The sequence below is a fragment of the Sparus aurata genome, chromosome 22 (genome assembly GCF_900880675.1).
Source record: "Sparus aurata chromosome 22, fSpaAur1.1, whole genome shotgun sequence".
Classification (NCBI taxonomy): domain Eukaryota; kingdom Metazoa; phylum Chordata; class Actinopteri; order Spariformes; family Sparidae; genus Sparus; species Sparus aurata.
In genome coordinates, this window is record NC_044208.1 from 25896824 (window position 1) to 25917462 (window position 20639).

Sequence of the window (20639 nt, forward strand, 5' to 3'; positions counted from 1 at the left end):
CCCAACGGTGCCTTCATTGATTCCTGTGGAACAAAGTTGTGCTAGTTCGGAGAGAATAAAAGCAAATAAAACTATTAGCAAACAGCAATAAAAATCTAATTAAAATCATGACTGTAATAAAGTTAATTACCACAGGGATCAGTAAATAAATAAATGACTTCACTTTACTTAATGCTTTTTTGGAGATTCCATATTTGGACTCGCTCACATTGGAAGAAAAAAAAAAACGCACATTCTACTTTCTGCTGTATATCATAATTAAAATCTTAGATTCAAATTGTACATAAAGTTAATTAAAAGAGGAAGCGTATTTCTAGCTTAACTTGGCACACATCGTGTGGTCGTGTCAGTTTAGTACCAACGTATAAAAATCTTCTTTCAGGCTTCCACCTCAATCGAGGCTTTTACCTCCAAGTAAGCAATTTACTGCTGGAACATGTTGTCCTGTACTGTGTGCTTGTTACCCGGCAGCTGTTAGATAACTAATGACGAAATGAGAACACGAACAAAGAAAAAAAAACCCACCAGAATCAAAGGGGATGTCAGGGTAAATAGCAGGGAAAAAAAAACAAAAAAAAACGTGTATGGTGTTGCTGCGTTCAAAGCACAAAGGTGCAAATATATACGGATCATCTTTATTGTATTTCCTTCAACCGTGATTCTACACCTGTGAGACAGGCAGTTTAGTCTAATTTCCACCACTTTGGCTAAGATTTTGTCAGGTTTATGCACAAAAATATCTGCTGTCCATCATTTTATTTGCATTTCTAGATTCTTAGTATGACATATATGCTGTATATATCAACCGTGATACCTTCCGCAAATTATGGGCCTTTCACTCCGGCCTCCATGCAACACAGCTGTCTGCTAACACACCGCTGTAGCTAGCAACATGTAACTCCCCACAAAACCACCTTTTTTTTTCTATAACTTTCTGTATACAAATTAAACAAATGAGACACGTAAACTGGAGACGCCGAGAGGTGCTGGTAGAAATGCTGAGAACAGCTCTTGGCTCTAGAGGTTCCTACAAAGAGGAGATTGTAATAGATTTTACAAGCAAATTAGGTGTTTCCCAAAGATGTCAAACGCCTCCTTTTTGAACCCTAGAATCTTTTGAATGAAAGCTGAAGACAACCAGGAAGCTTTGATTGGTAGTGATCAACTCACAAAGAAGATTATTGATCACGCAGAGAGACTCTCATCAGGAGAGGTGTAAGGAAACATGGCTTATCAAAAAGATGTCAGCATCGGGCCTGATTGATTTTTTTTCTCATAAATATACTGACAAATGATTAAATCAACCTGCTCTCTCCGCTGAACTAAAATACCCACATTACAACCCCGATACCGAAAGAGTTGGGATGTTGTGTAAAATGAAAAAGTATATATATAATACAGTCATTTGCTTTTGCAACATTACCAGTCGTTTGTTGTCCCTCTGCCAGCTTGTTTGTAATGTGTTGGTGGCATCAAAATTCAGATTAAGCACATATTCAGAACAATCAATTAAGTTAATGGGGTAAAACATTAAATATGTTGTCTTTGTGCTGTTTTTCACATGTCGGAAGGAATTGGCAAATTATCACATTCTGTTTTTATATTTTAAACAGCGGCCAAACTTCTCTAGAATCAAGGTTGTATGCTTGAGCTTTGAGAGCTTTAGATTTTGAATAAGAGCACTTAATAAAATGTCACCTGAGTCAAATGATCAGCTCGTAATCAAGCACTGCATGATTCATCAACACCTACTGCAACCCTCAGGAACAGGAGTGAAAAACACTGGCCTATACTGCAATACAAGAGCTACATTTGGACGCGTTCGTGCAACATTTATGTGTCATATAAGAAGTTTTTTTTCTGTAACTCTTCAGGTGGCCGGACAGGAGGAGATTTTGAGCGTGTCCAAGGAGGATCTGGTGGCCTATCTGTCCAACGACAGTCTCAACACCAAGGCCGAGGAGCTGGTCTACGAGACGGTCATCAAGTGGATCAAACAGGACTCCAACTCCAGAGTGCAGGTAATTAAAACACAAGAGGCGATGAGCACACGTGTATGTGCATCATGAGATTTAAAAAAAACCAAAAAAAACAAGATGAAGCCCTCGTAACCACCGACTGTACAGATAAGATGCCATATTTCTTCAGAGTCATTAATGTGGTAGTGTTATCGACTCTACGGCTCAGAGAGGTGCACGGCATGAAAAAAAAACAAAAAAACAAGTGACTCCTCGGTCTCTCTTGGTAGCGTTCATCAACTTTGTGCTTCAGATGCAGCCTAACACAGCAGTTGTTCGTATTCCCATGGGTGCTTTGCCCTCAGAAAGCGCTCTATTCTTAGTTTCACTTCATTTGTTTGTGAGACACTGTACCGCACGGGAAAAAACCAACAAAAACACAGACAGCCGCAGTCCTTTCTCTGTGCACAAAACAGGTGTTTGATTTATTCCTAGAGCCTGTTAATCATAATCAAAGGGTCCCCCCCCCCATAGATTGGTATTGACAGTAAAGCACAACGGGTCAAATTTTTAACAAAAGTGGAATCGATGAGCCGCAAGGTCAGGGCCTCGTGTTCATGAAAACGTAGACGGACCGCGCGTGTGGACGGATATCCATCCGGCGGGTAAAAACCTCAGGTCATGAGTTTTTTATGGATTCACTCAGGAAACCATGAATTTCGAGCTGATGATTTTAGAGTATTTTATAGCTGTTTAAAAATGGAGGTGAGATTATTATCAGATAAATTACACCAGTCCATCAGCGGAAGAGTCGTTCACTCAAAGTAATGTCGTCTCATCAGGCAGCGAGAGGGGGAGCCGCCTTATATCAGCTGGATCCGACTCGGTGCAGACCTCAGTAATCAATGTTACTTTATCGGCAGCCACTTTTATGAGGCCCGTACGTCAATATTTGAATTTTTCACCTTTTGGATTAAACTTTTAGCATTTATCCTTTGATATGTGGCACTCTGAGATTATGGTGACATCCATCAGGCCTACTGAGTGTTTTGTAATGGCGTATTAAAGGAGACATATTATCATATATATATATATTATGCTCGTTGTCAGGTTCTGTATTTTATTTGGGTTACTACTAGAACAGGTTTATGCTTTAATGCTCTAAAACACATCTGGTTTTCTCATACTGTCAGTGCTCCTGTCTCTTTAAGGCCTCGTCCTGAATACCCCGTCTGCTCTGATTGGTCGGCTCACACACGCCTGAGCAACAACAGAGCAGCTGTGCCAAATCAATATTCGTGCATGCGAGACTAGCCATAAATTATGCGATGTGTGTGTGCGATGTCACAAAGTCACGAAATTAAAGGCGGGGCTACTGACGAGGCGTTTCAGGAGCAGTGTTTTCTGCGGGAGAGAGGAGCGTCTGTTGTTCTGAACTTCAAGACCTTTTGAACTTTGAAGACCTTTTACATGCACAACATCCTATATAAGGAAAAGGAAAGAAAAGAAAAAACACAACAGGTCTCTTTAAGTGCAACACAAATTGCACAGTCCACTGAAAGCAGGAAATTATGCTTGCTAGTTTTTCCAATAGGTGCTGAAACCGCAGTACAAAAAGTGAAATTCGTTTTGATGACATCCCCTACTGATAAATCCAGCAAAATTTGACCGTCTGGTTCTGCAAATGGAGCCACAGGAAGGCTGATTCACAGTTTTTAGGAGTACACGCGATCCCTGTCATCTGCATCGAAAAGCCTGAAGCCAGCTCAGTCCGGCTGACTCCTGCAATCTCACACTCTAATGGAGAGGTGCAGAGGTGACTTACTCAGATGAAGTAGTAGAGGAAAAAAAAAAAAGAAATGGAACATTTTCCCGGTTGTCTGAACAACCCACCGTGCTGGTTTCTGAGACGAGACACCCGGGTCACCCCGTCTCCAAAGGGAGAGGGAGAGGCGGGGTGAGAGGGGAGTCGAGCAGAGAGCAAGAAAGAAACAGAGCAAGACTGAAAGACAGAAACGGGCCGAGCAATGATTGAAAAAGAGAAGGAGATGGCGAGAAATGAAGAGAGAGGAATGGAAGAAGGACCCCTGTGTTTTAATCTGATATCCAACGGTTTGTGCCTCCGTGCGATGCCATGACATCCATGCTAGCGGAGATGTGATTGAGCTCTCGGTCAGGCTCAAATCTCCCGTCCATGTGTGACCGAAGGAAAAAACAACTGCCGCCTGCAGAGAGGACAGGACGGAACAGGAGGAGAGCGGAGAGAGACAACAGGCCGCTGCCTTGGTGCCACAGGAGAAGGTTATATGACCCTGAGGGCCGAGTTTACACGCATGGTCCAGCATCATCTCCCACCCTCCCTGGCCTCCATCCCTTCTGCCCGTTTTGGAGGCAGAGAGCAGCGGAAATCACTCCCCCGGAACCTGTGACACTTTTTAATGTCACGTCAGGCCAGAGTGTCACAATACTGTGGAAAAACTCAAGGCAAAAGGGGGGTAAGGAAGAGCTTTAAGCCTCGAGCTAAGTTTGTGTGCGTTCGCATTCATCTGTGTGTGTCTTTGTGCGCCCGCGCGCCTGTGCGTGCGCTGTGGGTTGTAAGCTGCGGGCTACAGAGTGGAAAAGTGGCATATTGAAGGCGCTGGGTAAATAATATGCAATTTTCCCTCTCCGCTATGCTGTCACTAACATCCGATGGCACCAGGAAACAGGGCCCGGACACCGCTTAGAGGCAGGGGGGGGAGCGTTTGAGCATTAATAATGGTTTGCTATGAGACACAAAGCCACCGAATGAAAGAAGAGAAGCCGTTTCAGTTTTCTTTGATTGAGTGTCGTCGAGGGAACGCCGCCCCGCACGCATCTGTATATGTCTGCGTGCATGTTTTAGTGAAAAAGAGAGTAAGAGGGACGTCGGTAAGAAAGGAACAGCCATGCAGAGGAGGTGTGTCCAGACTTTTTGGGGACTGGGGGGCGGCCCAAGTGTGGTGAAGGACATCCGCACATGCAAACATACACTTTAGAGTAGCATTAATTTACCATTTCTCAAATGTGTTAATGAGCGACATTATTGTCATGGAGTGTCTCACAGCTTCTTGGATTTAACTTAACATTGCATTCATTTAGCTGGCATTTTTATCCAAAGCGAGTTACAATAAGTGCATTTTCAGGGTAAACTGTCCTGCCAATCACAACAAAATAGAGTGGGACCAAGCAAATTTAAGATAAATATGCCTTACTTTATACTTAAAGTTCTCAAAAACAAATTGGATCTGCAAAAGTGGGGTAAAATACATGCGAAACAACTGGTTGGGCCTGAAGTCCTGCCTCTCACTGGGCAGATAGACAATCATACTTATGTATAACGGGTCGATGCCATCCCAGACCGGCTTCTGGACACGCCCCGGTGCGTTTGGAAGATTGTATTTGCTGACACGAGTAGTTATTATACAAAACTTAATCTGCAGCAATCGTGATTCTAAAGAATATTTAAAAAGTCGTTTTTTGTAAATGCGCTCTTTTGCATTCTTGCTGATAGTCAGATCGCCGTTTCCACTCTTCAGTGATCACACACTCACACACCGATAATGAGGCGATCGATTGACGACCGCTGTACCTCCTGAACAAACTGTCCACTGTCATTTACTGAGCAAAAATATAAGCTTTTTATACATCGATTTGCTGCTATCCCGTTATTTTAAGTCCCAGTTTGAATATGTTTGGAAATGAGCCATGTTGGTCGAATTAATTAAACAGTTTCTGAGATGTTTTGCTGTATTTTGTATAATGGCGTGGGGCACTTTTTCTGTATTTTTCTGCCCTTTTTTTTTTTTTTTTTTTTTTGCAACTCTATCACAACTCTAATCAACAGTCGAATGCATCATTAAAATAGTCATAATTGCGGCTCTTGAATCAATTATGCACACCCTGCTGTACTCGCACTTATAAAAAGAGCGAATCCAAGAACTAAATCCTCCTCCACATTCGGTCTGCGTCACGCCGGTTCCGTAAGTTCCATTAACAAGAAAACAAAGTTGTCCCACGCCGCGTTCTCTCCGCGAAAGGTGCTGACAGAGATGACGGAGGGAGACCTGTCCCTTCCTTTCACCCAGCAGCCTTTTGTGGGACGAGCCGCAGACACATGGCTCCAATTAAAACAGGCCGGGCTCTGCCAAATCCCTGAATAGGACCTCCATTACGCCTTGCTTCAACATGTTTTATAAAGGATCCTATCTCGCCAGGTGACTCAACCTGACAAAAGAGGCTGATTAATTGGCTCTTTGGAAAGTGGCCAACTAATGTAACAGCTAAAAAGGACAGTTAATGGCATATTTTCATGATAAAAAAAAAAAGGAGGGGTGGCAGCCTTGCCATTAGCAAAGACCTGCTGTCCACTCATCAGAAATAACAACGGCCTGCCCTGACATTTGCAGTTCTCAAGCCAAATTAATATAGTTAAAGGTAATACCTCATGTGCTTACATGTTAGTAGTTATTATTATTTTGGGGGGTTTTATACAATTGACTCTGATTATGTGGTGTGGTGATTTTTTTTGTTTTTTTATTTTTTTTAATTTCCGCCTCTAGCACTCATTAAGGAGAGGGAGAGAAAAAAAAATCGTTTCCCAGAACAAATGATGCTATCATTATGTAGTCAGAGTATAAAATTATCAAAGGACAGAAATGCTTTGAGGCTGTGTAGGGATATAAACTGACTTTTCCACTTTGTTTTACAATTCATTTACCTTCAAAAGTACAAGTGACCCCTTCGCCACAAGCATCGCTTCTAATTTAGTGATTTTTCTTTTTAAGCCACGCATTCAAAAGCAATAACTTTCCATCACCGCGCGTCCCTTAAGAAAAGAAAGGGTCGATTGTCGTCTTTGAGTTGAGGAGCTTTATGTCATCCTTGAGGAGGAAACCGCCGAAATGAACGTGTAGGCCACCAGCCAGCGTGATCTGTGACAAATACGCACTCTTGAGGAGACGTAGCCGGGCAATGGAGATTGATGCAGCGGGCAATCTTCGCTTTTTCTTCTGCCTCTCTGCTCCGTCTCTTCTTTTTCTTTTTTCTTTTTTTCTCCCTCCAGCTCGCACGAGCGGGAAAAAGAGTGCATGCACGCGGGGGGATTTTGCAGACGACGCGCCGGACGTCACTGCACTTATCCCAGTCCTCTGCTCAGACGTTCACACAACACAGGAAATCGCTTGTATATGGGGCCTCCCGGTACGGCTCGCGTATTACAGAGTGGACGGGATCTGATGCAAGCCACTGAACTCCGGACCCCCATTCTCATCGGTGTCCTTTGTAGTCCCAGAGCGCGCCGAGTCCTGATGTGTGCAGCCAGTTGAACCGCGGTCACTCAACCAGGGCGGCTGCGTATCCAGAACAAGTCAGAGGCGTCTCGTTTTCCACTGGGCTCTCTCGTACACTCACCAGAGTTGCGTGAGCGATGCAATGTAGAGAGAACAAACAAATTCTGCTACCTTTTTACGAAGGAAGCAATCTTTCAAAGATTCATGAGGAATAATAAAAATGTTGGCTCACTGTATCATAGTGGGGAGATACAGAAAGTGCTTGATTCTGCTCGATGTGGAAGGTAAGAAACACGGCAGCAATCTTAATCTTAAACCTAATATACAGCAAGCAGTCATTCATGCAAATATGTTATAAATCCAATGAGCGGAGAGCTTTTTTTTTTGTCTGTTCTTGTTTTGAATCAAGTCATGCCGAAACAGACCTCAGAGGCGAACACATTGCACCTGTCAGAAGTTGCTCAGGGCAGCAGTGAGCGTCTGTCGTCCACTGCATCTCACTCCATCCCCCCATCCATCCTTCAGGCTGACATGCACACATAGTCCCGCGGTGGCAGGAAAAACACACGAACACGCTCAGCGAAAAACATCCCATGAACCACGATAAACTGCCATTTGAGGGAGCGTTGTTTACCCGTCCGTTACGTGTTAGCAGGAGGAACGGCACACGCGTGTGTTTTTCACACATAAACCTGCGCGCAGTCAAAAAGGACGGCGAGCCGCGGTCAGTTCAGCTGAGTGGGTTTGTTAACGCTGCGAGGCTGAACATGGGCACGCGCTCTATTGAACACACACTCTCGTGAGTCAGTGAGCGAGTGTGTGTAGGCTTTTTTTTGTTGATGTTGTTGTTTTCATACAGAGTTGCGTTTCAAGCATCGGGCCGTCCATTTTTCACACTAAAGCAGACTCGTGCTCCTATCTGCTCAGAGCAAAGCAAATAGATATGACCGTTCATGTGTCATTTATTTGACGCCGCCGCGGCACTGAATCATTTCACACACTCACACACACAAACACACACACGTACACACACAGTAAAGAGGCGTTAGTCCTGGCTGACAGTAGTGGAATGGGAAATGCTCAGTGGACATTTGTCATCTGTGTTAGCGGATGCCGGCTTCCTGGCTGCTCCTCTGCTTCCCCTGACAGATCTAAGAGGCTCCCTGTTAGACACATTATCCCTGCCTTTCACCAGGCTCAACCCATTCACATCCGCTGTCCACCTGCATGAGTGTGCGCACGTGCGTGTGTGTGGGAGTTTTTTGTGGAGCTGGGCTATGCGGCAGCATTTCTCTTTGCAGCTTTAGCAAATGACCCCGGCGGTAGTGCATGTGCATCCTCCAACGCTGGCAACGGTGACCTGGTGTTGATAGGTGCGTGCAGGATGGAGGCCATTAGCCCCAGACACAACAAATCAGCATCAAAGAATCTATGATGAAGGCCGACTGTTGCCATCTCCTCGCGTGACCTGTGTCTCGGCTAAAAGCGTGCACCCGAAGACAGATAACTAGCTTGTATGTTTTGCACCTGCAAAAGAGAAAATAACTCTCCACCGAACACGACAATCAGCGTTGCTCCAGGAGCGTCATCGCAACTGATCAATCTCGCTGTAGCCATCTCTCCTTTCATTTTGTCCGTATTTCTGCACGTTTTTCCGAAAGCTTGCGGATGCAGACCAACGGAGTGGGACCTCTGGTAATCACAGGAGGCAGTGCAGGAGACGAGGAAGAAGTTCTAAAAAACAGCGGCACATTTTGAGTAGAGTTGGTGGGAAGTTTTAAAACATCTGTATGGTGTCACATAGATAAAGAGTTAGTACAGAACAGCTGGTTAGGAGACAAAGGGAAAGTGGAGGTGTGTGCAAAACGGCCGCAGCGACCTAGCGGTTATATCGCTTAACATCCGAGCCAACATGGAGGATGCACGGATGTACGTGGGCAGTGAAAACGGACGTATCTATTTTCGCGCATAAATGAGCCTTTAGTCCGCCAGCGACCCCTTCGCCTGATGTGTCAGGGCCCTCAGAGAGCTGAAGTCACAAGGTGTTCTCTGGGCTGCGGATCAGAATACAAGTGGATAAGCATATGGACTCCTCACAAATGATCTTTGTCGTCTGAATATGGAAGAGGGGAAAAAAGTGTGTGTGTGGGCCGACGGGCTAAAAGTAGCATCTCCATATGTCCCCAGGCTCCGGTGGATGCTTTCCATATGTTCCATGTGCTAGAATAACACCGAACTCCTCGGTAAGAATGTAAGAAATGACGGTTTGGGTGTCTTTTCGGTATTTGGGGGCCGAAGCTATTATGATTTCCATCCATCTGATGTCACATCTGTTTAAAAGCAGTGAGGGACGGCTTGCATGAGTAGGCGAGGAAGATGAAAACGACAGGTCGCGCCGAGGCAGCGAGGGGGACGGCGCGTGAGAGTGACTTCTCGAGAGGCTGCCGGAGATGCACGCCGTCTGCTCTCATCCGCCGAGTGCAAGCACGTCACTCATCGGTCCGAGTGTCGTGAAAACACTCAGCTGCGCATTTAGTGCCACGCATATAGACAATAAACCTACCGCTTTTTAGAGCACAGTTGATATGGCATGCAGCCGTCACTCTCCACGCTTCCGGAGAGGATGGTAAAAGCTTGCGCGTCTTACCTTTCATCAATATTTACCACGGCTAAGCCAGGGAAGGTTTCGGGTCTGTTTAAATATCAAAACTCCTCTGTTTACCTGTTGGATTAGCTTGGGAGATACTGAAAAATCTGTCTTAAAGGGAAAAAAAAAAAAAAAGTCCACACATATCTAGATGTACGGTACGTAAAGCACGGGAACGCGTGCAATTAAGCCTCAGTTCACCAGGAAGGCACACATTGGGAATATTAGTGTAATCCCGTGAGCATATCTGCCACAGAAAGAGGAGATTTCACCCATAATGGATGAAAAGAAATTCTGACAGTTTGGGATTTCAAAGAGAAGGCACGGTTTAGTCGGCGGAGAATACGACTGAATGAAAAGAGCTAAACCGTTTAGAGCTGGTTGTAGATATTTTATCGTCACATCTCAACAAAGGGACAGGAGAATGGAGGATGAAGGATTATAATGGTGCAGCCGTGTTGGTGGGTTTTTCAAGAAGGACAAGAGGTTAAAGTTCAACCGACAATCACCAGTTATCATTTCATCATTTCATTCAGATGCCGTCGTGTTGTCATTTGCTCTGCCTTTTGAGCAAAACGCTCGCTTCGGCATTAACCACTAAATTCCTGATATTTGCCATGTTTGCCATCTTCGCTAAGCCTCTTTAGAAGACGAGCATGTGACGAGTGCAGATGATGAGGGTGTGACGGGTGTAATTGGCCAGATTCAGGTCAAGTTCGCCGACATGATTACATTTTGGACGGGTACTTAAATCTTCAAATTTATCACGGTAATCCATCTGTTAGTGGTTGAGACAGGAAAAGCCAGAGGATCACCGAGTCAGCAGACCTCATCCTGTGGGGACCGCGTCTGCACGGCCAATGTCCGTCCAATATTTTATGCTAATCCGTCTTTTCAGCATCCTTCATATTCATCCTGTGGCTGCAGCTGGATATAAACGCACCTGTTACACAAGAAAATGGCCCGTTGCCTTTTTTAATAAAGCTATAGTCCATTAACTTATTTGTAGCATCGAGGCACAACATGGCATTTAATAACTGTGCAAAGCAACAATGGAATTAATCCTCCCCCCCCAGATAAATGATTAAGGTGCATTTACTAAGTGGCAAGTGATTGAAAAGAAGACAACATACTAATGAACAACATAGTAAATGATTACAGTGAACCGCCCAGTCCCACAGCGTACATTAACTCCATTAGACGATGTGATTGTAGAAGGTGTTAGCACCACTGATGGAGCGGCCAAATACAGTCCAGTAGGTTGTATTATGTATAGCAGACAGGCACTTATCGGCCTTTAATGTCAACCACGACATGCATCAGTCTGCAGCGTGACCATCTAAAAAAATGCAGGAAAAATGGAAATCAGCTCCCAAAACGCTCAAAACGATGAAAAAAAGTCGAGTGAAGACGCGACTGGTCGATACCCAGTTTTTTGTTTTTTTTAGCGTGTCTTTGCAAAACACTTGATGTAAAAAAGATAAACAAGAATCCCAAGTTAACGATATCTGCAATAAATATCTGCTTGAGTAGTTTCAATGGCTGGCACGAAGCAGGGCTCCTCTTTTTCTTTTTTTTTTTATTTTGTGGGGTCTGACACTTTGGATTTGAATATTAGCAGCGAGTGTGCTACTCTGCCTCATTTCCATGCCGATATATGCGTGTGTGGGAGGAAGAGCGAGGAGCGGGAATGGAGGTGCAGGGAGAGACAGAAAGTGAAAAAAAAGAAGTGGGAGAGAGAGTGAGTTAGTTGGAATTAGAGATGGAGAGTAATTCTTCTTCTTTTCTGGTATAAATAGAGGGGGACAGAGGAAGGGATGGAGGGAGGGAGGGAGCGGCGTTAGAGACACACGTCCATCCACGCAGAGACTCAGTTGAATCCATGGCCGTTTATTTAATCAATGGTCAACGTCGGCGACTTTGCATTGTATTTATCTCTCAACAAGATTTAGAGTCAAATCAAGCGTTCCGCCGAAAACCAGATTAAGCGTATCCATCTGCCTCTTCCTGCGTTTGCATGTGCAGATCTCGGCGTGTTGCCTGTACTGTATGTGTACGTGTGGGTGTGTGTTTTTTTTTGTTTTTTTCTTTTCGGGTGGATATTCATGTGGTAGCCGTTCTTACTTTTCAGCGGAGACCAGGCGCCATCTCTTTGAGGTAGTTTTACTGCCATTTTTAAAGATGTTTGGCAACTGAAGAGAGGCTCACAACAGATGTGGGGTTTGTGTGGAGCTCAGGTTTGCAGATGGTACAGCAGGAGGCTTGTTTTTTCTTAAATTCGTTTTCCACAGGTAAACAAAACTTAACTTGGGCCGGTAAATATGCGCGCGTGGGCGTGGTTTACAGCGTGCCAAGACAATACCGCCTGTGAACGCCTCAGTTCAAGCCGTCCATCGCGCCTCGCGCTCCGGTTGCGCTCTGTGACTTCTAAAGAAGCATCTTTTATTTTTTTTTTCTGTACCCTCTTGATATTCAAGGTCATCGATATGTATCCCAGCATGCTTTGCGGGAGAAGCAAGTAAGCACCTGCGACGGATCGCGATGCGCACAGATGCATCCGCGGTCTCCAGCCCACCTGAGCCGCATCTTTTTGGACGGCAGAGGAGAGCGGAATATTTTTGGATGAAACCCAGCCAAAATGCAAGCCATAGACAAAATCCAAGCATGTCCACCTGCTGTTTCCAAATGGGAGCAATATTTTCCACATGCACCCCCAGACGTTTGAGCACATTTATTTCTGCCGTGCCACTGAGGGCACCACCTGGCCGAAACTGCCCCACATACAGCTTTAATTTAGCTCGGAGGGTCAGAACGGTCATCCGTGGACCTATTTCAGACGACCCACAGATGCGCACGTATGATCCCTTGAGCCAGAAACCGACTTTAAGTACAGAAAAAATTGAGTTATTTCCTCCTCTGATTGTGCTAATTAAGTGGCCACGCGGATTCCCGAACATGTGTTATTAAAATGATTACCGGCTTTAATGATATAATGTCATAAGAGCAAAAAAGTAGGTGATGTTGTAGCAGAGCGGGAGAGAGCTAGCTTGTAATGGAAAAGCAGAGCAAGTAAGCCTGAAGCTTAAGTCACCTCCATTTGAGTGTGACATGACTCAGTAACTACTGGGGCAAATCTCGCACTATGGGGGCACTTTAATTGGAAGTAGTAGCTCCTCCTGAGCCAGTGATTCCTCCCTGAAGAATACCTCAATATGCTAAGCAGCCCGGTCTGACTTTACCTCCTCGCTGCGTTTTGAGCTGCGGCGCCAGGAGCAATCGCCAGTGTTTATGTGAGTATTGAGCTGTTTGGCTGATAAACTGTTGGGTAAGCTGTGTACATTCGTGGAGGAGGGAAACAGACAGTCCCATCTGCAGGGAGGCGACTCACTCTGCGGAGAGGAAGTGTCATCAGCAGATTTCTCCGGCTGCCGCCGAACCGTGGCATCCTTCTCTCCGGTCTCCTCGTTTTCTCTTTGATTTAGTCGGTTTGTCTCTTCTCCTTTCTCGTCCTGCTCTTCTTCCTCCTTTCTCTCCTCACGTGGCTGATCCTCTCTCTCTCTCTCTCTCTCATGACGTCCTCTACCCTTTGTCTCTCTCTCTCTCTCTCCCTCTCTCTGCTGTCTGATTTCCTCCTCTCGGGTCCCAGGACACGGGCAGGGAACAAACGGGACACATGCCAGAGTAAAAAGGGCCTCAGGTGGGCGAGGGTGACGCTTAGGCAGAGTGTCAGCCTTATTATTAGTCCTCCCCCTGAATGATGTGTCCCCGAGTCTCTTGTTTTGTCGCTCTCTCTCCCTACGCGGCTTCAGTCGGTCGCGTCGCTCTGAGCCGAAGGGTCAGCGGGGTCAATCTCCGCCCAGCTCTCTGTCGCTCCGTCCGAGCTTGTTTACAGCTTTTACTGTCGACACAGATGAGACTCCCATGGGGGTAACGGCCCGGCACACATACAACTTATACACACAGACACACACGCACACACGCATACACTCAAACAGTCAGCTGCCAGAGCTGTAGACAAGGTTGCCATGGCAACAGGCTGCCCTGCCTCTGTGTCTGAACACCTATACAGTATAAGGACCCGTAAATGCGATCACATGCAGGAACACGCGCAGAAAAAAGGCAAATGTTTGGGTTGCCGCTGTTGAGCACTTTGTCATTTCGGTTCAGTCGACAACATTTAATCTCTCTTTTGATTCTAGTGGGCAGGATTTAGGAGCAGCAATTGGATATGATGTTGATAATTATGTTTTCATTTGTGAATCCCTGAATATAAGAATGGTTTGTTTTCCCTAGAATCAGCCTTTTATATCCGCAGAGTCCACCATGATGCACCAACAGACCAAACACTGACTCTTTCGTGTTTTTAGAAGCTACCATAAGGGAAGTTCAGACGAGGCGTGTTCAGTTGGCTGGTTGACCTTTTGAAAGCCTTACGCTCATGTGCTCCACTCAAACCATTTAAAGTGATAAAATGTAAGTTTCGGGAGAAAGATGTTTGATTGTTGAGTCTCATGCGGACGCTTTGGGATGGCATCCGCCCCGAGCTGCGAACCCAGAGTTGTCAGTGTCAGTGCATTTGGTTCCTTTAAAAAGAAAATGTGCAAATAAATGTAAATTCAGGGTAAGTCAAGTCAGAAAGTTTAGGTACTGTACCATCGGGCTTTTGATCTCTCCTCTTGGCTTGAATGGGTTGTGATTAACCAAGAACTGGGTCTCAATTTAGCTGCAGAAGAACGTTCGCTGTCTGTTGAAAGATTTCATTTGGGGAAAAAAAAAAAAAATCAAAAGCAGGAGGTGGAAGCGGTACGACACCCCCCCCCCTACGCGCTGCCTCGTTTCAGCTCTCGTAGCGTAGCCGAAAGCATGTATGAAATCAAGTCGGTGAGCGGATCTCGCTGAAAACCGGTTACTGAAAAATGTCATTTGTGGTTTCCTGTTGAACCATGATTAACATTTAATGACTTGTTTGGAAATGTGCAAGAGTGAACATGCCTATCACGGTGGTGTATATATAAAAACACTGCCAGTGATTTAGAGATTATTTCTCGTCTTTTCATCCTTGCCATCGTTATTATGTCCTACACAAGTATAGAAATAGCAACCTGACACATGCAGGGTGTTAAACTGGAGCTTTTCAGGGCCCCCCCGAGTACTGACAGTAGCTGATCTAATGGTCTCACTTCCATCAGGTTTCCTCCCTCTTACAGCGCAGACGATTATGAAACACGATAGTTACTTTTCCTGTCTTGTGTTATCATCTTTCAAAAGTTATTTTTGAGCAGCAAAGAAATATATATAATGAGGTTTGGAGTTAATCCAACAGTATCTGTGCTTACTGACTGTGATAAACAGTGTTTTAAGTCTGCTGTTTGTTTAATGCTGCTCATAGAAATCCTCCTTGATCAGCTCTGCCGGTTTCCCTGTCTGCAAACATGTTTTTATTAGTGCTTGCTTTTGTCTCTGTTTTTTTGTTTTTTTCCTGCTGTGTTATTTGAGCATCGCTGACTGATTGCAGCCTTCAATCTCGAATCTTTCTTCTTTTTCATCTTCCCAGACTTTGTCAGAGCTGTTGGCGGTGGTGCGTCTCCCCTTCATCCACCCGTCCTACCTGCTGAACGTGGTGGACAACGAGGAGCTGATCAAGTCGTCGGAGGCGTGCCGCGATCTGGTGAACGAGGCCAAGCGCTACCACATGCTGCCCCACGCGCGGCAAGAGATGCAGACGACCAGGACTCGGCCGCGGCTCTCCGCCGGTAAACACAACACATACACAGCAGCGGAAAATAAACTGATGTGCATCATCTTTGGCCCGGATGACCCCGGAGCACAGTGATCTGCACACCTACCAGTGTACTTGACCCAGAACAACATTTACGGCATCCAAGCACCCACACACACATCGAACATTCATACTTTACCGCAACGAGAAAAAGGCGGAGAGGTGACGTCTTCACGAGGAGACCTTGACCCGCTACTGAATTGTATTGATTTTAGTCCACAACTGGAAGGCAATGATTTAGAGCTCCATCATGTTTTCCACACAACTACTGTAAATACTTAAAAGTATACGCAGGTGACGGGTCATATTTCCAAATGTCAGCGCTGGTTTTTCTTTCCGCAATCAAACACATGACCGGCGCTGGAGCCAACCCTGATTGAGGTTTCTACGAAAAGTTGAAAGCGGCCGATCATAACGGCTTCCCTGGGTGTTTGGGATTTTTTTTTTTGCCGGGCTTAGAACCCAGGCTCTTTTTTTTTTTTTTCACAGGAAGCCCAGCACATAAACATCTCCTAACAACTTTTTAACACCAGCTACGAACAGTCAGGTCTGTCCTCGCTTTCTGAGCCACCGGCCAACCATTCCACTGTCTGATGACCGCCAACGTCCGAGCCATTGAAGACCGTGTTTGTTTACATCGTTAAAATCAAAGAATCATTCATGGAATTTGGAAGGCGCCTGCAAATTGCTTTTGGCCGTTAGATTTTTCCCTCAGGTCGGCCAGGACCCCACTCTTTCCCCCTGTAAAGAGCTGCCTAATTATAGTGTCTGCATGGTATTATGAGCTCCGCACCAGCACACCTTACCATTCGGCACGAGTTATTTTCTGCTTGGTAGGATAAAGATAATTGCCTCACAAATGGCACTTTATGGGGGGATCAGTTTACTAGCCAGCGCTGTTGTCCAGCCAGTATGTTTATTTGCCAGTAAACAAACATTGGGGGAATTGCGTGAGGTTAATATTTTAGCATTTTTAATTGCTTGTAATGCGGTCGCACGAGGCTTTATGAAGAATAAATTGCCTCGGGAGGAAAGACATTTGTTGCATTATATGTGCTCCGCATCATCCCATTACTCATCTTCAATCCAGTCGTCTTTATGTGTTTGTTCCCGGCGCTTTCTCGAAGCATTTTTTTCTGTCAAGGCCCAAGTTCTGGTGTTTGCTATGTGCATATCTTACGCATTCCTACAGCCCCATTATGTAGGCTGAAGTGCGTATTGATTCACAGCAGCATTCACAGTGGCTCTGTACAACAAAATTATATAAACGCATAAATGCAACTTGGATGAATACATTCATGGCGCTCTGCACCCCGATGGCTCAGTGAATGAGTTTTATATTCAGGTTCTCTTGATCAAGTTTTGAACTCCTGTGAGGATGAAGGTCTTTTTATTACCGACTATCTGGGCCGAGCATTTTATCAGTGTTTGTGTTCCTGTACGAGAGAGTGTGGAAAACTATTTGATTTACTGTACATGGTGTGCAGATAAAAAATGAATGCAGCCTTACATTTTTCTGTAGTTGTTTGTATTCTTGTAGGCCTGAGTTAGCTTTTATGCCTGAATATGTGTGTGTGTGTGTGTGTGTGTGTGTGTCAGTGGGCGTGATGTTTGTGTGCATGCTTGTGCTGCTCAGCCATCTGCTGCATCGGACGGAGTGGGCTCTGCACAGCGGGGTGCGTGGTCACCGGGATTGCAAGGTAGATGCGGGGAGTAGAACGGTACGCGCAGGAAAGCGAGACAGATAAAGAAAAAGACCCGGAAGGAGAGTTTGAGGTTGTTGGTTGGGCCGTGGTTGGCGCACGGAGGACGAGGGGGAAACGAAGAGACGTGGGAGAACAGGAGGAGAGGTCGGGATGTGGTCAGAGAAGGAGGGGAGGGGAGAGAAGGAAGCCAGGGGGATCAGGAATGAAATTTGAAGGGCAGACATTTGATTGAGTTTATTCCTTGAGCATGTGTCTACTTGTGTAAGCAGTAAGTGAGTGTGTGGCTGTGCGTTTGTGTGTGTATTTTAAATGTGCAGAAGCAGATGGGGCACCACCTGAGCTCGGTTGATAAGTCTGTCAAGCGGAAAAAGAAAGGAAAACTGCCATCCGTGAAGTGCTTCTTGCTGAGCGCAGTCAATCTGTGAACTTGTGAGTAACGTGCATATGGTGGTGCGCGTGTGTGTGCACAGAGTGTGTGTGTGTGTGTGTGTGTGTGTGCGCGCGTGGACACATGTGTCTGAGTAGCTCACACGTTCGGTCTTTCTTACTTTCTTACTAATGACATATCGGAGTTGAATTACGCTTTTTCGAGCTAGAAATTTAATTTACTCTGGTGAGACAGATTGTTAATTAACATCCTTTCACTTCTAGAATTAAATCTGTGAATTTGGCGGTTGAGGTTACTCTCACCCCTGCACATTCATTAGTGGAGACCAACTGATACTAGATTACAGTGGCTAATGTCAGAAATTCACAATCAAAAGAAAATGTCCCAATTTAGCCTCCTTTTCAAACATCGGTAGATCATCATTTTGGGTAATACAACAAATGAATCATAATGTGTGTATAAGAGAACTTGTAGAAAGATTTTGTTACCTTAAGACGGAGCCAGGCTAGCTTTCCTCCTGTTTCCAGTCTTTGTTGAAGCTAAGCTAACTGGCTACAGGCTGTAGCCTTTGATATAAGCCCTAACGGATACATATGCAGAGTTTTAAAGGCTCAATTTAAAAGCTATGGCCAGAATTTAATTTTTAACTTTCAAAACTAACATTATAATCAGAATGTCAAGAGATAACAGTGGTGATGTAATGTCTATCGACATGCTGCTATGACATGCTAATCAGCTAGCCCTGGCCCGTCCTGTCTCATTATACCACTTTTTACCTTCAAGAGGTTTTAGTCTGACAGCTCCTGTAGTTTCAGCTTGGAGAATGCCAGCTGTAAGTGTAATAAATGTACAAAATAAGCTCAGAAAAAGTCAAGAATTGGATAACCCTTACCGAACAGAAAAATACAAGCCCACACCTTCTAAATGTAAGTTTCTTTCTTTTATGGAACCAAGACAAGCTTGATATGCCTGCCATGTCTCACAAATGACACATTTAAAATGTCTAACTCCTTTTGCGAAACCTGTGAGGAGAAACACATTTTACTCTTTCTGAATTAGCACACACGCTGCTAGTATTCATTTGTTGTGACCTACCTTCAAATGCATTTATCTATGAGAAGCTAAAACAGGAAGCGCAACATTGACGTGTTGGGAATGTGTAACAGTGGCCGGTTTACACATTTAGCAAAAAAAAAAGTGAGCATATTTTTTTTTTTGTTCTGTTGTCTCTCCGCCAAGACTCCTGAGACAAATTATTTTGCCACTAAATCTGGCGAGTTGCTGTCTCCCGTTTTGGTGCTGGTGTAGGTGAGAGCTGCACGCTGTTGCTAGAAACACCACGGATGAGAAAATAGTAATAGTAATAGCAGTGAACAGAGAATAGTAAAGTTAAGGACATTAAAGGACATTAAAATGAAAACAATAGGTAGAAAAAAGGCCAATAAGGCTTGTTGAAACTGCAGAATTCTTCACTGCAAGACACACCTTTCCCATTACATGTAGTCATTTTATCTGTTGTTATTATACATAAAATAAGCCTTCAATATTACATTTAGACGGCAAAATAAAAAAATAATAGAAAGGCCTGGGGAAATGGGCTCGCAAAATCTTGTATACTTATTTGGTAGTTTCATGTTTTTGCTAAATTAGGCTAATATATCATGTCATGGGTAAGAAAACATTAATATGAATATTAATGGACTATGAAGACACACTCTGCAGTGTGCTCGTAAGATGGAAAAGCACAAACTTTTTTTTTTTTTTTTTTTTTTGAGTTTAAGAAAAAAGGGCCGACATCTTAATGAGGACTTGCTCCATTAGCTGTAAGCTCTAAAAAAGTTATTTCGGTTGCAGCTGAATAGAAACAGCCAGATGGTTTCCAAACACCCTTTAATTGTCTTGTTTTCCCAGGTTTTTCTTTATATAGACTCCCCGCTGTGCTGCAATGGTGTAATTTATTTCTTTACAGTGGTTTTATTGCCCTGTTTTATTGACAGTTCATTTTTATTTCAGTCGGTCTGACAGGTCCTGGCGCGTCGACGCATTGTTTCGCCCCGGCGCGCTCCTGTGCGCGGTTAATGGAACTGGCGTGGAACAAAAATGGATGTTAGACAATGGCGGACCGCGTTTTTTGTGCAAAGGGCTCGCTTTCTCGTAGAGTTACGGCGAGGCAAGGGTCGTAAAAAAAAAAAAAAAAGGTCTGAATAACCGGCATTACATTAAGTTTATTTTTGAGTTTCGCTCGCTGACTGAAATTGAGACGGCCTGCTGCATCACTCCGAACGCACTTTGCATTCCGGAGCGTTTTATTGAGTCGATGCTCTGCCCATTAATTTTATTAAGATGCTGATTAGGGAGCCAAAAAGATATTCAGCATAGAAATGAACTGTCTGTGATGCTCAAACATAAACACAGTTTTCAGTTTGTTTTTTGTGGGACAACATCTTCTTTACATTTACCCTAATTTTCAGGATGAATTTATTACCTCATGTCTCTCTTACTATCCTTCATTTTGCTGCTGCTGCGGCGGTGAACCTTGCAGGAATGTAGGGGGCGTGTAGCTGATGAGATCTGCTAACGGCCTCCTCTCTTCCTCATTTGGCCAGAAAAGAGTCTCGGGTGAAGTGAAAATTATGAGTGTCTCATAATGAATCCACGGTGTTTTGCCTACTGTATGTGTATCCATTAGCCGCTAATTGGTTAATTAGAGTGTGGATGTGCATCTGATTAGCTGTCATTAGACCTTCCAGGGGATCGGGGGGATTAAACAGCCGCTGGTGCTGGGAGTTTACTCAAGAAACCATTTTGTCTTAAGCCGCATATGACGCACTCTGATTTGTTACATATACGCT

General features: G+C 44.6%; 1 protein-coding gene across 5 annotated transcripts in view; it reads left to right on the forward strand.

Moving 5' to 3' along the window:
- Window positions 1-20639, forward strand: part of klhl29 (kelch like family member 29) — a 224824-nt gene that overhangs the window by 151922 nt on the left and 52263 nt on the right. For all 5 annotated transcript variants that reach the window (XM_030405482.1, XM_030405480.1, XM_030405484.1 and 2 more), the window contains 2 exons: window positions 1875-2021; window positions 15469-15667. In XM_030405482.1, coding sequence (XP_030261342.1) covers window positions 1875-2021; window positions 15469-15667 — 346 coding nt within the window. The remainder of the gene's footprint in view (window positions 1-1874; window positions 2022-15468; window positions 15668-20639) is intronic.